Here is a 16,502-nt window from a genome sequence, read left to right as displayed (position 1 = left end):
TTGCATTGCATTTTTCTTTGTTTTGCATTTGTTTTTCTTTTGTGAAAAATTTCAAAAAGACAAAAATATGTTACTTTGATTGTTTCCTTTTCTTTCTTTTGTCTTATGCATCTAGATAGTCCATTAATTTCTCATGTTGCTTTTTATGGATTTAATTCCTTACGTCTTGGAATGTTCTTAATATGCATGAGACGAAAATTTGTGTCAATGGACTTGTTTTTGTGGTTACCTAAAGCCTGAGCTTATGTGGTACATTTTGCCTATGCTTTATCTTTTGTGCACAATTAAGCTTAAATTGAGGCTTTGTTTCACTTTATTTATGAGGTCTGTTAGGTAACCATATGAGGTTTTTGACTAGTCATATTTTTCAAATTGACCATATGCTAGTTGAACCTAGGGCTTAAAAATTCCTGCTTTCTCTTTTGTAATAAGCACCAAAAGTTTAAGGACACTTTCTCAAAGAGAAAAATAAACAAAATAGTGAAACAAATAAAATCAAAAGATCATATTCCAAAAGGAATTTATTTCACTGTGTCAAACTTGTGCAAAATATTTTACAAAGAGAAATGTATAGGATGAGAGTCGCTAGGCCCTAGTATGATAAAGTTTGACTTTTGATTTGATATACTTGTCAAAACCTCATGGTGGTGAAACTTTCCCCTCATTTTGTTAGTTGAAATTTTTTCTCTTTGGATGGCTTACACACACACCACACAATCATGGGTTGAATGGAACATTTTTCTTTGCTTGGGTTAATCAATATGAGTTTCTTGCCATTTCTAGTCTCATGTATATTTTGCATATTTGGAGCATGTTTGGGATATTCATTGTGCAATACATGAGTCATTGATGTGTTATCATTTGTGTTCATTTGACTTTTGAGGGGGAGAAACATGTTTTGCATTTTTTAGCTTCTTGTTGATTATTGAGTCATATGTTGAGGGGGAGTTTTTGGTGATGTGTGTTCATGATCTTGCATTCTACATCATTTTTTTGTGATCATGAGTTTTATTTCTGTCTTCTTGTTCCACATATGCCTTGATGTATTTTGTGAAGTGTTTCAGGAAACATGAAGACCTTTAGTCATTCTGTGACAAAAAGGGGGAGTAAATATGGGGAGATGATGGGATTGACTCGGCATTTTGGTTTTGTCACTGAATTGCCAAAGGGGGAGTTTGTTAGTTCTTGTGTTGGCTTAATTCAGTTCCAAAATGTAGAATCTATTATTTACGGGCTCAATCACAGCTCCGCAAGGAGAAGTAGACAAAGCGTTGGCAGAACTTAAAACCAAACTGGAGGCTTGGATTCCCTTGAGTTCATCGTACCAGAAATTGCTTCAACATATAGCATTAACATTCATGGGCATGGTTAATTAAGAAACCAGAGTGAATTTGCTTGAACGAAAAAAATAAATTTTGGATCAAATTAAGGGTATGAATAATGAACTATATATGATAAATTATCACTTGTCACAAGAGTTTAAGTTTAAGTTTTTTTTTTTTTTAAATGAAATAAAATAAAATTGTTGACTTAATCATTTTAAATTAGAGGATGGGAAATACAGAGTACTGGAAACAAGCTGCTCAAAGCCTCAAACTCATATTGGGTTCCGAAAGCCTAAGCTGCAAAAAATGTAACTTTTCTAATCAACTCAAAAAATTGCTGATAAGCATAATTAAACTTAAAAAGACAACTGGGGTGGTTATTCCAAAATCGAGTTTTAGCTGAAATTTAGGTATTGAGAATGCAAAAAGTTCATTTAATTATTGTCCTATATATCCTAACCCGAAAAGAATGAAATTTAAATTGAAAAAGAATTACCAAGTCTTAAAGGATCTCCTTAAGGACTTGGCAAGGCAAACTTGTTGAGTTACTCTGGATTGGCAAAAGCAATTCAGCAGTGAAACTCAAATGTTCCAATGTATGAAATTTATACTATTGCCCCCAGATCTAGTGGGCCAGTTAGATTGAGACAGACAGACAGAGAGAGAGAGGAGTCTGTTAACGAGTCAATGTTTGGAAGTCTTGAAGTAAAGCTGTCTACGCCAAGAATGTATATTTTAGGAAATCTTTAAATTGGAACCCAGTTTCAAAGGATTTCCTAACATATAGATGAATGACTTTGAACATACTCACGTTGCTTCCTGTTACACATAAACCCATCACTTGAACTCACGGTTTAGAGGCCCAACGACCCAAGAAAGCCCTATACATCCAAATGGACTCTATGAATGCAACCCCGCACAAAACAATGGATACGGCGTCGTTTCTTACACTCTCGGACGACCAAAGACCCACTACTTTATCACAATGAATCTCCTGCACTTAACATCCAGATGCATCTATCACAATCAAGACACAACTCGGCTATATGGATAGCTCACACATAGCAAGATCATCGGAACGGTTATGATCCTGCTCTTAAAAGACTCCTAAAAAATACGTGCCATCCTCGGAATCCTATCAATATATGTAACGGCCTCTTGCCAATCATAAAGATAGGAGACACGAGTATTAACTCTACCGGTCGTTACGGCCAAATCTCGGATCCTCCGCCCAGTCATCATAACCACCTCCGCATGATCAACTATAAAAGACCTCACTCTAAAGGTACGTGGGAGGAAGAAGATATATACTGAGTTTACATAAACACTGACTTAAGTATCGAAGGAGGAACCACCGGCCAACACCCGGCGTATCCTCTTAATGTGTGCTCTAGTTTTGTAGGTCTAACAGAAAACGTGAACAAGAAAGGTGTAGCTTGGAGGCTTTGATTCCCTTGAGTTCATCGTACCGGAAACTGCTTCACATTAAGGAATTTATTTTAGGATATAAGTGATAAAAGATTGCAATGATAATAATTGACGAAAAGTACAAGTGAGGAAATTGACTAGCTTCAACCTAGTTGTTCTGAAGATGCAGAGCATGCTAGTTAAAAAAACACAACCCTCTTTGCCCATACTTTGAGAATGAGAAATGCAAAGAATGCGTGTAGCCTAGAGTCTAGAGACAAGATGAAAAGATATGATTATACGTTACACGTGAAAAGTTTGAAATTTATAAGTACCCGACGATTAAGTGGGGGTATACACTTGACTTATGAACAAAATGAAATGAAAAATGAATATATAAATGTGGAATGTTTAGATAAGGCTCTTAATTAGAGATCTTCTTCCTTAATTTGAGAAATTATATTTAGTAGGAATATGCTATAGTCCAATAAAAACACCATTTTTTACCCATAAAAGTCCTAGGTGGCAATAGTCCATAGGCCTATCAGTGGGTAGGGCCACATCAACTACGGATGGGGCAGAAAATGATTTTTTTATTGCACTATAGCATTTCTCTATTTAGTAGACTCTCATACTACTGTCATACAAATTATGATGATGTGGTAGTGAAAATCAACCATTGGATTAATGAGAGCTTATAACAAGAAAAAATCAATGACTGATTTTTATTGCTATATATATCATCTCTTTTCCTTTTATTGCCTTCTTGCCATGTTTAGAGCATTCAGATCCGAGTCAACAAAATAACAAAATGTTATTTTGTTGAGCCAAGTAACAAAAACCACATCTCATCCGGCTCAACAAAATGGCTATCAAATTGTTGAGCAGAGCACTGTAACTCCACAATATATATATAGCTTCATTTTTTTTCCTTACATATGACCGTTAGAAAAAATATAAAATTTTAAAAAAATATGACCATTAGGAATTTTTTTTTTTTAAAAAAAATATGATCATTTAAAAAAGACAAATTTTAAAAAAATATGACTATTAGGAAATGACAGTTTAAAAAATATGATTGTTGAAGAAAATAAAAAAAAAAAAAATTAAATGAAATAGTAAAAGTGAATAACTAAAATGCTGAACATAATGTAAGTAATTTAAAAAATGAAATAATTTTTTTTTTTTTTTAAAAAAAAAAAATCTTTTAGCTAAATATTTGCTGAGCTCGCACACCATTAGCCCCTCGGGGACTGTTGGTCAGCTGGGACCCTTAGGGGCTGCTCGTCCGTCAAAGTTCCATTATTTAGTGAGATCATGGAAGGGTCACGTTGAGGGGATGCTCGGTCCTTCTTGCAACTTGCATGCAATCAAACCTCCTTGGGCCCAAGGGCTAGTGGGCCCTAGTGGGTCCCCAGTGGATTTGTCATATTTTATATCACCACTTCACATAATGACCGGCTCAATAGGTAGGTTACTTAGGTTATTAATTGCCTAAGGCCCTAAATGCTAGAGAAAAAAAGAACCCAAGAATAAGAAGAAATAGGTTCTAAAAAAGGACAAAGTTTTACTCCAAACTGAGTTAGAGAAATTTTCTTCAACTTAGTCTATAAAAGTAGACATGTGTCCCTTGAACATGTGAGATGCACATATTTTTTTAATAGTAGGGACAAAGTTGAAATAAATTTTATTAAAAACTCATGTGCATCTCACATGTTATTAAAAAAAGAGACACATGTCCACTTTTATAGACTAGGTTGAAGGAAATACCTCCAACCCAATTTGGAGGAAAACTTTGTCCTTTAATAGCCAATGAAAATTGTGAGTTTATTTAATTTGTCTATGTGAGTTTTGTATTTTGGCTATTTATTTCCATACGTGTGGGAGATATATGGCCTATAAAATATATAACCAATCAAAAACTTAATTAGTAAAACGAAAAGAAATGATTTTAAAGAAAAAAAAATACTATTATATAGAAACTTAAATAAATATTATTTATTTAGTTTTTAAATATAGAAAAGGTATTACTAAAAATTATGGCCTTATGCCTCAAAATTTATAGAGACAGTCCTACTTCTAATTGGGGCCATATAATAAATTTGAAACTCAAATAAATTGGAACCCAATTAATTAATAGAAAAATAGGCTCCAAACAAATAATTCTTTAGTCCTCACCTCGACACTTGAGCTCTCCCTTTTTATCGGAATATGATCGATCTTCTCAATTTCAAAAGAAATGAAGAGGGATCATTTTATGGTCCATATTAGATTTTAGTGTATATATGTTGTCACTTATTTTAGTTACAATGGAGATCGATGAACCTTTTCTCTTCTATGGGTTAACATTGAAAAATATAGTTAACTATAATTACTATTTACTATTTTTTTAAGAAATAGTAAGAAACATATCATACAGTAATAAATTAATTGATTACTACCGTCAAAAAAAAAAAAAAAAATGATTACCTTTAACATGCTTCTATTAGTTACCTGAATAAAATTCCTAACTAGGTTTGTCTTGATAAAGAAGATAACAACAACATCATATAGTATTTGATTACATTCTGTAACAAAAGCCGTGATAAAAACTTGTAATCGAATCACAAATGATCCATGTTTGTACAAACACAATTTGTGAGTTTTCCGAGTAGTACTGTAATTAGTAATTCTAAAAGTTCCTCTTGTGTCGGTACTCTTGTGTCAATCCAATAATGATGTGAATTTGTACACATTTTTGAAGGGATACAAGTGAGACTTCTAAAAAATATGTGAGACTGATCACATGTGAATTCCACATATTTAATAGAAGATTTGCACAGAAAATGTGCAATGAAATCAAATATTTATCTAAATCCTACTTCACAGCTAAATCTATAAAATACAATTGTGAATGACTTATAACTCTATCTTTTTTTTCTTTTTTTCTTTTTCTAATTTATTTTATTTTTATTCAAAGCGGGAGAGGAGGTAAAGGAGAATTACAAAAGTGGGTCTTTCTCACAGTTGATCCTAATGAAGAAAAAAAAGAACAAGACATAAGAATGTTTTCAAAGATACGGTTAGAACGCCCATTTAGCAAGCTGATGTGCTTTTAACACGCTATCTTATCTCTAGCTATTTCCTTCTTATCTTGTTTATATCTATCTCCTTCTTGCTTCCCTTGATGATCACGTTGGTATGATCATTTAATGTTATCAAAAGAGTACTGTTGATCAGTATGTGTCATGATAATGTATATACAAGCCAAAAAGGTCAACAAATACAGCAGACAGAGCTCTCCATTGTGTGTGGAACCATGGAAGCCACAGACATTTTATTGTTCTTTTAGATATATAGTTATTTTTGTTCTGTTTTTCCTTCTACTCGGTTCCCATGATACATGCATGGTCCATTGTATGTGGAAGCCAAACCAAACATATTGATTGCTTGTCATGTCTCAATCTAATAATGAAAACGTGTTTGCATGGTTTATTTTTGTCATTTACGTGTCCCTTTGCCTATATAAAGCAGTACAAATTTCTTCGGCCAGTCCATCAGCACAGCAATATTGCTTAACGCAAACTTCTTCAATTCCTAGCTAGCTTTTCCATTTAAATTATCCGATCGATCGATCAATTATGGACTGCAAGAAACGATTGCAGGCTGAGCAGCAAAGTTCAGCAAAGTCTGAAGCCTTGGATATCATACAACAAAGACGATCTGCCAATTATAAGCCAAACATCTGGAAATATGATTATTTACAGTCTCTTACCAGCAGCATATACGATGTGAGAATCATTCCCGGCCATGTCATATTCTTTTTAAAAAAACGTTTATGTTTTTACTTTTTTTTTTTTCTTTTATAAATAATTTCCACTTCTTCTCAGAGATTATTATACTTCGAGGCGATTTAATTGTGCAGGGAATGGAATATAAAAGACGAGCAGAGAAGCTGATAGAGGTTGTAAGGAGTAAATTTGCTGAAGCAGTTGGGTTACAGGCTAAGTTAGAGCTGATTGACAACCTAAAGAAGTTAGGCCTAGCCATCCACTTTGATGAGGAAGTCAAGGAGGCTATAGACTCCATAGCGTCCATTAAGGAGAAAAATCCAAGCCAAGAACAGGATCTCTATGCTATTGCACTATGCTTTAAGCTGCTTAGGCAGCATGACTATGACGTTTCACAGGGTAACATATTCAGGCAAAAACTTGATTTGACACTTCAACTGTCATGGTTTTTGTAATATGTCTTTTCAAAGAGTTTAAAAGTTTGCAAAACCAACCATTTTCACTTTTATTTTTTGTTTTAAAAAAAAAACGAAAATTTATAAACAAGGTACTTTGATAAGTTTTGCTCATCCATCATAACGGGGTTATTGAAAGTAAAGTCTGTTTGGTATTACGTTTGAAAAATAGAATTTTTAAATAAAAAATGTTTTTGGGCAAAAACTCTTTTTTTAAGGTTTTATCAAAAATGCGTTTTGGCAATTTTTAAATTTTTTAGACTCTTAAAAGCGCTTTTAATTTTTTTTACCAAATAAATATTTTTTTTTCTTCAAACGGACTTTTTGAGTGTTAAAAACACTTTTAGGTCCCTCAAACACAATCCCGAACAGACCCTAATACATAAAACACTCACATTGCGAACTTTTGAATATTAGAAATTTATTGTAAAAGCTATCATAGTTTGGAAAGTTTTTCCTAAAAATCTAAATAGAGTCTTATAATCTTGATATATGGTTAAAATTCATTCCCAATTAGATATTGTTTATCTTCACTCCAATGCATGCAATCATGATGTGGAATATCTCAGATATGTTTAGCGGCTTCATGGATGAAAAGACGGGTACATTCAGGAAAAGCACACACGAGAATGTCAAAGGAATGCTCGAGCTTTTGGAGGCCTCGTACTTGGCTTTAGAAAGGGAAAACATTCTGGATGAGGCCAGACATCTCTCAACTGCAATTCTCAAAGAAAACACTTGTAATTTGGACGGCAATCTTGCCAAACAAGTAGCCCATGCTTTGGAGCTTCCATCACAAAGGAGAGTGCAGTGGTTTGACGTCGCGTGGCACATCAACGTTTATGAGAAAGACGATCACATGAACCCCATTCTACTTGAATTTGCTAAACTTAATTTCAACATAATTCAAGCCACTCTTCAAAAGGATCTAAGGGAACTTTCCAGGTAACAAGGAAAGAAGCTAGCTAGCTTCTTTGTAACTATCTGATGCAGGGGCGGAACTAGGATTTGAGGTAGGGGGGACGGAATTTTTATTTTATTTTTGGGGTTGGGGAAATGGACGGACTCGTATAAATACAAAAGCATATAGATACACATAATGATCTCTTTATATGTATGTTTATATAAAATAAAAGCATAGAACTGTTACATCTAATCTCATGACATCACAAATACATAATAATATAAAAAACTAGCAAAATAGCATAGAATAAAAAATTTTAAATTTTTTTTTAAAAAAAAACTAGCAAAATAAATTAAACACGATTTATAGGGTCTAAGAAGAAAAAGTACCTTTGAGCGTTAACTATTTTTCGTAATAATCCCCACAAGCCCCAAATAACAAGAAGAGAAATGCTAAAAGTCGAGTCAAACAATGGTGCAATCATAAATGATTAAACCATTTAATTTGTGATGTCAAAACAAATATTATAAACCTAAATGATGTCAAAATAACTATTCAAAAAACTGATTGTTGGTTTTATTTTATTTTATTGTTGGTTAGAAGCTACTCAAAGATCCCAAACCATTTAGCTTTTTTCATTCACATATTCAATCAAAGTCCTAAATCCAATTGAGTTTTTAATTAGAAGCAAACTAGAATATAGAGGGAAACTAAATGAATTGGGTATTTTAGGTTTTTTATATTAAAGGAGGGGGCAAAGTTTTTAAAAAATAAAAAATAAAAAAAGAAATAAAGGGAAAACAAATATTATTTTTTTGGGGGGAGCAAAACTATAAAAAATAATTAAAATTTTTGGGGGAGCAAAACTAAGAAAAAAAATTAAAAGGGGATACAAATATTATTTTGTGGGGACAAAATATCATTTTGGAGGGACAAATTTATAAAAGGGCATGGGTAGATTTTTAAGGCAATTTAAGAAAATTTGGAAAGATTTTGGGGGGACATTCGTCCCCCCAACACAAGCTGTAAGTCCGCCCCTGCCCATATTGTCTCATAAATATGGAGATTTTTTTACATGAAGAATTTTTTTTTTTATTTTGAGGCCAATCATGTTCACATCGTAATTAAGCTAATGAAGTCATCAATATTTATCCATTTTAAAAATGCGCAATTTCAAAATGCAATTAATAAAAATAAGTGCTACATAAACTCCTAAGTACCTCATCTTTGATGTGGCTATGAAAAAAATAATAAATGAAATTACGTGTAACATTCTAGAGTGATTTTCACTGTCATGCCAGAGAATGAGCATTTAAAAGTATATATAGCATTTCTTTAATATAAAATGTGTGTTTAAAAAATGCAATAAAAATCTACCATTTGATAAAACCTACAAAATGCCAAAATCAAACGCACCATTATGCTAAGAAGTATAAACATATGTGGATATGTTTATATCCACATATCTCAAAAGCTATAGTCTAAAAGGGCGTCTTTGAATGATAATAGAGTCTGTGCATCATGCAGTATCAAGAAGCACCAAATACAAAGGAGAAGTGAAGCAAGATTCCTCGAGAAGGAGCCAACAGGTAACTCTTGAGGTTATTAGGGCTCTTGTGGCATGAGTTTGGAACTTTGGTGACTCCTATTAACGGGGATTACTGGAATGATTTCTATTGTATCTTCTTAAAGTGCATGAAAAGTGGGAAACAGAGGCAGATGTTAAAATCTCAAAAAACTTCTCTTTTTCGTATTTTGTCTTCTTTGCTTAATATCCGCCCTATTGACATCCTGTTCACTTCATTTGCCATCTGCATGTATTTGAACCTTAGCTTCTCCTCTTAGATTGCAAATATCTGCCCATTTTGATAAATTTGAATAATCTGAAACTGTTCTTGTTTCTATAGATCTTAATTCTTAGTTCATTTTATTGTTGTCTTGGTTTTTGTTTATTTGTTAGGAAGTCTTGAGCCATAATTTGAGCTTTTTGTTTTTTTAGTTGAAAGTGGTTATTTGTAGGAGATTCCTAGAAGGCCTCAGTCAGACTATAAGATATCCCCATTCTTTCTTCTTCAATTTCTTCTTCTTAATCCTGCCTCCTGGAATCCAAAATCTGCATTCTCACAAACGAGCAGCTTTGAAACTATGGGACTTGTTCGAAATTCCAACTTGTCAGCTCTTCTTGTTTTGCTATCTTGCTTTCGTTTAGAGTTTGGCTCTGCCACAGACACCATCACAGCAGCTAAATTCATCAACGACTCTGAAACCATAATCTCCAATGGCGGTGACTTCAAACTGGGATTTTTCAGCCCCCCAAATTCTACCTTTCGCTATGTTGGAATATGGTATGCTAACATTTCTGTGCCCAATTTCATATGGGTTGCCAACGGGAACAACCCCCTCAAGAGTTCTCCTGGGATTCTTACCATATCCGAAGACGGCAATCTGGTAGTATTAGATGGGCAAAAGAAGGTTCTTTGGTCATCACATTTAACAAATTCTGTTGTCAATTCGAGTGCCCAACTTTCAGATTCTGGAAACCTTGTCTTGCAAGGAAACACTACAGGGCCATTCTTATGGGAGAGTTTCCAACATCCTTCTAATACATTCATCGCAAAGATGAAAATTAGTACTGATGTTAGAACGGGTAAGAAAGTGCAGCTGACATCATGGAAAAGTCCTTCTGATCCATCCGTTGGAAACTTCTCTGCCGGTATTGATGTTCGTAATCTTCCTGAATTTTTTATTTGGAATGGCAGAAGCACATATTGGAGGAGTGGTCCATGGAACAGTCGGATCTTTATTGGAGTACCGAACATGTATTCTTCATATCTTGATGCATTTAGTCTTGTAGATGATACAGAAGGAACATTCTTTGTAACTTTTACCTTTCCGAACGAGTCTTTCACAACAACAATTGTCTTGAATACGCAAGGAAATCTACAGGAACAATATTGCGACAATGGGGATGATTGGGGGATCGGGTGGTCAGCTTTGAATACTGAATGCGATGTTTATGGCAAGTGTGGGGCATTTGGAAACTGTTATTCACAGAATTCACCAATTTGCAGCTGTTTACGGGGGTTTGAGCCAAAGATTACGCAAGAATGGAATGGAGGAAATTGGACTAGTGGATGTGTGAGGAGGACACCCTTGCAGTGTGAAAGGGTGAACAATGGCAGTGAAGAGGGCAAAAAAGATGGATTTTTTAAACTGACGAAGATGAAAGTCCCAGACTTAGAAGATTTGTCACCTGCTTCTGAAGAACAATGTAGAAACCAATGCTTGGAGAATTGTTCTTGTACTGCTTACGCTTATGATTCTGGCATTCGTTGTATGTCATGGACGAGAAGCTTAATTGACCTACAGAAATTCTCGGGTGGCGGAGTTGATCTTTATGTTCGTGTGGCCTATTCAGAACTTGGTGGGTTGTTTTCGTTTTCTGTCAAAGTTTATCTAATGCTTCAAATCATCCACTGATGGTGCAGTCGTTTGGCTAATTTATGTTGTAAAATTGATAAAATTGTATTTCAACCCAACCACCATCACTCCCCAACTTGCCAAGCTAAGGAAGTCATTGTAAAGAAAAATCTGTTTTACCAAGAAAAAAGGTACATGCATATTCTCTAGCCTATTTTGGATGAATGAGTTTGATGTTTTCTTTGATTTACAGATAAAGAGGAAAATGTGAAAGTAATCATCACAGTCACAATGATCACAGGAGTAATATTCACTGGCATCAGCACTTACTTATTGTCGCGTTGGATGGCTAAACAAAAAGGTAATATGCACATTCCTCTTTATAGCAGGATGGAGCCTCCAGTTCCTCTATATCTTGTTTTCTCTCCTCTTTCATTACTACTTACCTCAGTGGACTAAGAAAAGTTACAACATTTCTACATAGAGATTACTAACTACTATTTTATAAACATCCAGCAAGGAAGAAGAAAACCAAGGAGATGTTACTGTTGAACAGAAGGGAAGCATATCCAAAATTTCCTGGTGAAGTCAAGCATGGAGACAGTTTGAACCAAGTTAAACTCCAAGATCTACCGTTATTCAATCTTCAAGAGCTAGCAAGTGCAACAAACAACTTTCATCTATCAAATAAGCTTGGGCAGGGTGGATTTGGTCCCGTATACAGGGTAATGGTTGTTCTTGTAGAGGGTTATTGACTAACAATTTGAATATATAGTGACTTGGTTGTTGTTTGTTTATAGGGAAAATTGTTGGATGGACAAGATATTGCAGTAAAAAGACTTTCAAAAGCCTCTGGACAAGGGCTAGAAGAATTTATGAATGAGGTGGTGGTGATCTCTAAACTCCAACACCGGAATCTTGTTAGACTCCTTGGCTGTTGTGTTGAAGGGGAAGAAAAGATGTTGGTCTATGAATACATGCCAAACAAAAGTTTGGATGCATTTCTCTTTGGTTAGTTCATGCTTATGCCCTTCGTTAGTATCTTCCAATATGACAATCTAAAATGATCTACATCAAGAGACAAAAGGGAATGATATTCCTTGTTCTACTATTTCTGATGTGACTTCACCAAATTTACTTTTCTTACAAACATGATGTTCATTCACTTTTCAAATTTTATTTGAGTGCAGTTTCTTTTTCTAATTTGCTTAGAATAATTTTGTTAGATTCAATCAAATCAAAACTACTAAATTGGAGAAGACGCTTCAACATTATGGAAGGAATTGGTCGTGGTTTGTTGTACCTTCATAGGGATTCCAGATTAAGGATTATTCATAGAGATTTAAAGGCAAGTAACATCTTGTTGGATGAAGAGCTAAATCCAAAAATATCAGATTTTGGCATGGCTAGGATTTTTGGGGGCAATGTAGATCAGGCCAATACTACAAGAGTTGTTGGAACATAGTAAGTACCTTTGTTTTACCAAATTCATTAAGCTACAAACCTTAATATTTAAGATAACTTGATTTGGATGTCTTATTGTTAAAATTCAGTGGCTACATGTCCCCTGAATATGCAATGGAAGGTCGATTTTTAGAGAAATCGGATGTCTTCAGCTTTGGAGTGTTGTTACTGGAGATAGTTAGTGGAAGAAGAAACAATAGCTTTTATGATGATGAGCATGCCATGAACTCTCTAGGATTTGTAAGTCACCCTTTATCTCATTTCCTCATTTTTTTAAAAAAATAAGGACTTTCATTGCTTGTTCTTATGAGTTTTAGTATTGACGTGCGCTAAGAATTTGAATCTTGTTTTCATGTTTCCAGGCATGGAAAATGTGGAATGCAGACAACATTGTGGCATTAACAGACCCGATGATACGCGAAGCCTGCTTTGAAATGGAAATTTTGAGATGCATACACGTTGGGCTGCTGTGTGTGCAAGAATTTGCTAAAGATAGGCCAACCGTATCCATTGTTATTTCCATGCTTAAAAGTGAGATTATTGATCTGCCTCTTCCCAAGCAACCTGCATTCACCGAAAGGCAGATTGCCCCAGATACTGACTCCTCTCAACACAACCCAAGTCAATGCTCCGTTAACAATGTTACTGTTACAATGGTTCAAGGCCGATAATAAGTATGTATTCTTTTTTTAAAAAAGAAAATAATTTTATGGTTATACATGTTAAAAGACTTTTAGCACAATTGAAACATTTGTTAAAGATATATGTTATGAATCTTGTGGTTATTCAAATTTACCATAGTTCTAATATCCCTTATGTTTGAGAAATATTGATAAGACCATGTTACAATCTTAAGTGTACTTGAGGTTTGAACTTTGAACAAGACTCCCACCCCAAATAGATTCAACCTTTTGTTCAAGAACAAATTAGAATGAAAATCTTATTCTTAATTTTTGTAGAAAGTTTGTAGGATTTTGCATATGGAACTAAAAGTTTTTAAAAATTAAAATTTCTTGTTCCACTAATAATAGAATTCTATCAATTTCAAGTAAAATGAAAATAAACCATTTCATAGTTTGGATTAAATTTTACATTTGTAGTCATTGTGTACACAATTAAATACAACAAAATAAAACCTAATAAGTGAAATGGTTTTTCAATTTAAAGTGGGGAGATCCTTTTTTCCGCTTGAGTAATGCTACTCTTTAGTCTTCACACTCATTTATCACATTTATTTTACATCGACTGACTGAAGTGTGTATTTTAAGTGGCTGATATAAAAAGTCACTTAGGTTATGAATATGTGTGAATCGTCCAATTAATAAGTCAGTCAATGTGCAAAAAGTGTAAATAGGTATATAGGCATTACTCATGGTCTGATTATGATGTAACGTGCTCAACACAGATATTATTAATACCTTTTTTGTCTCATTTAGGTGGTGGAGGAATTTGGGTGTCACAGAGTGTTGAGTACATGTGCCTTGACCCATCAAGCTTTGTGTGGGCCCCAAGGTTTTGTCCTTCTCTAAGAAGGAAAGGTTTGCTTTTCCTTATACTACATGGAATCCAAGTCCTAATTGTAAGAGGAGAAAAAGCACCGTCTTTGCCTAGTATATAAAGGCATGAGGTGTTTGTGTTTTAGTGTGCCAAAAACAATTGAAAGAAAGAAAAGGTGAGAGCACCAAGAAAATAGAGTTTTTTTTTTTTTTTTTTTCCCTTTTTTGTAATTATTCTCCTTTGGGCAAAGTGAGAATTGGGTGTATTTAGGACTTTGGGTTTGAGTGGTTTTCTCGCCCTGTTACTCTCTTGTACTCATCTTTTGATAGTAAATTTTCTCCGGGTCGTCTCCCCCAGTGGATGTAGGCTTGTTAAGCCGAACCACTTAAATCTTTGTGTCGTGTGTGATTGCTTATCTTTGTTATTCTGCATTCTTCTTATTTTTCGCATCTCAAGGGTTTTGGAAAATAGGATTAATTTCCTAACAACTGGTATCAAAGCTGTTGGTTCGAGTGGGAGCGATGGCAAGTGAAGAAGGAAAGATGGGAATCGAGAAATTCGACTGCAAAGATTTTGGGTATTGGAAGGTACAGATTGAAGGTATTCTTTATGGGAAGGATCTTCATCAACCTCTTTTGGAAGAACAACCCGACGACATGGATGATAGCGAGTGGGCTCTGCTTGATCGTAAAGCCCTAGCAGTTATCAGGTTATCACTGTCAAAATCAGTTGCACACAACTTTGTAAAGAAAAAGACCACAGCAGGTCTAATGAAGGCTTTGTCAAGCATGTATGAGAAGCCATCGGCTAACAACAAGGTGCATCTGATGAAGAAATTGTTCAACCTAAAGATGGCGGAAGGGGCTTCGGTGGCACATCATCTCAATGAGTTCAACACCATCACAAATCAATTGTCCTCGGAGAAAATTAATTTTGATGATGAGGTTCGCGCGTTGATCGTCTTGGCATCTTTGCCAAATAGCTGGGAAGCAGTGAGGATGGCTGTGAGTAACTCTGTAGGAAAGAGTAAACTGAGCTATGAAGACGTCAAGGATTTGATTCTCATTGAAGAGGTTCGCAGAAGAGATGCGGGTGAAGCCTCTTGTTCTGGTGTTGCTTTAAACCTCGAGACTCGGGGCAGAGGTCAAGAAAGAAACTTTGTGAGGGGTAGATCTAAGTCCAGGAAGGGTAGGAGCAAATCCAGGTTTGGACAACAACCTGAGTATTGGAACTGTGGCAAGACATGCCACTTTACGAAGAACTGCAGAGAGCTGAAGAAGAAGAAGACCGAAAATGATGCCGCAAATGTCGTGGTAATAGAAGAAGTGCACGATGCCATACTTCTATCTGTTGACAGTCCTCTTGATTCTTGGGTTTTAGACTCAGGGGCTTCTTTTCACACCACACCGATCCGTGAAGTTCTTAAAAATTATGTGGCTGGAGATTTCGAGAAGGTGTACTTGGCTGACGGAACGACGCTGGATGTTGTGGGTATAGGCAATGTTCGCTTTAGAGTCCACAGTGACGCGGTATGGAAGCTGCAAAATGTCAGGCATATCCCAGAGCTGAAAAAGAACCTAATTTCAGTAGGACAACTTGATGATGAAGGACATTCAATTCATTTTCACGGTGGAAAGTGGAAGGTCAGCAAGAGAGTCAGGATTTTGGCTCGTGGTCATAAGACGGGTACTCTCTATATGATAACGAACAGCAGGGATACAATTGCTGTTGCAGATACGGGTGCTGACTCAAAATTATGGCACCTAAGGCTTGGGCACATGAGCGAGAAAGGGATGAAGGTACTTCTGTCAAAGGGGAAACTACCAGAGCTGAAGTCAGTTGAGTCTAATTTGTGTGAAGGCTGCATCCTACGAAAGTAGAAGAAGGTGAGTTTCGCGAAAGTTGGCAAAACACCGAAGCCGGAAAAGCTGGAGTTGGTACACACGGATTTGTGGGGTCCCGCACCAATGGCATCTCTTGGAGGCTCGCGATATTACATCACATTTATTGATGACTCAAGCAGGAAGGTATGAGTTTACTTCTTAAAGCTTAAATCTGGTGTATTTGAAGTTTTTAAGAAGTGGAAGGTCATGGTAGAGACAGAAACTGGTTTGAAATTGAAGTGTCTAAGATCAGACAATGGGGGAGAATACGAAGACGGGGGTTTCAAACAGTTTTGTGCAGTGAATGGGATTAGAATGGAAAAGACTATCCCAGGGACGCCACAGCAGAATGGCGTGGCTGAACGCATGAATAGGAC

The 16,502-nt window shown here is 35.4% G+C and overlaps 1 protein-coding gene and 1 pseudogene across 1 annotated transcript; both read left to right on the top strand.

The window, feature by feature from the left end:
* The first annotated feature begins 6,352 nt into the window (after positions 1-6,352).
* LOC132171895 (alpha-farnesene synthase-like) overlaps positions 6,353-16,502 on the top strand; it is a 25,603-nt pseudogene continuing 15,453 nt past the window's right edge.
* LOC132171892 (G-type lectin S-receptor-like serine/threonine-protein kinase At1g11330) lies at positions 9,362-13,467 on the top strand. Its single transcript, XM_059583304.1, has 8 exons — positions 9,362-9,450; positions 9,861-11,285; positions 11,535-11,642; positions 11,798-12,006; positions 12,082-12,292; positions 12,508-12,745; positions 12,835-12,985; positions 13,108-13,467. Exons 2-8 carry the CDS (start codon positions 10,007-10,009, stop codon positions 13,414-13,416), a joined length of 2,505 nt encoding a protein of 834 aa, XP_059439287.1. The 5' UTR covers positions 9,362-9,450; positions 9,861-10,006; the 3' UTR covers positions 13,417-13,467.

The sequence above is a fragment of the Corylus avellana genome, chromosome ca2 (genome assembly GCF_901000735.1).
Source record: "Corylus avellana chromosome ca2, CavTom2PMs-1.0".
In the NCBI taxonomy this organism is placed as follows: Eukaryota; Viridiplantae; Streptophyta; class Magnoliopsida; order Fagales; family Betulaceae; genus Corylus; species Corylus avellana.
The sequence above is the reverse complement of the archived record's forward strand: the minus strand, read 5'-3'. Positions and strand labels throughout refer to the sequence as shown.

Coding starts and splice junctions, on each gene's coding strand:
- LOC132171892 (XM_059583304.1), top strand. CDS start 10,007: ATGGGACTTGTTCGAAATTCCAACTTGTCAGCTCTTCTTGTTTTGCTA. Junction 12,007..12,081: donor GATTTGGTCCCGTATACAGG/GTAATGGTTGTT, acceptor GTTTGTTTATAG/GGAAAATTGTTGGATGGACA. Junction 12,293..12,507: donor TTTGGATGCATTTCTCTTTG/GTTAGTTCATGC, acceptor TAATTTTGTTAG/ATTCAATCAAATCAAAACTA.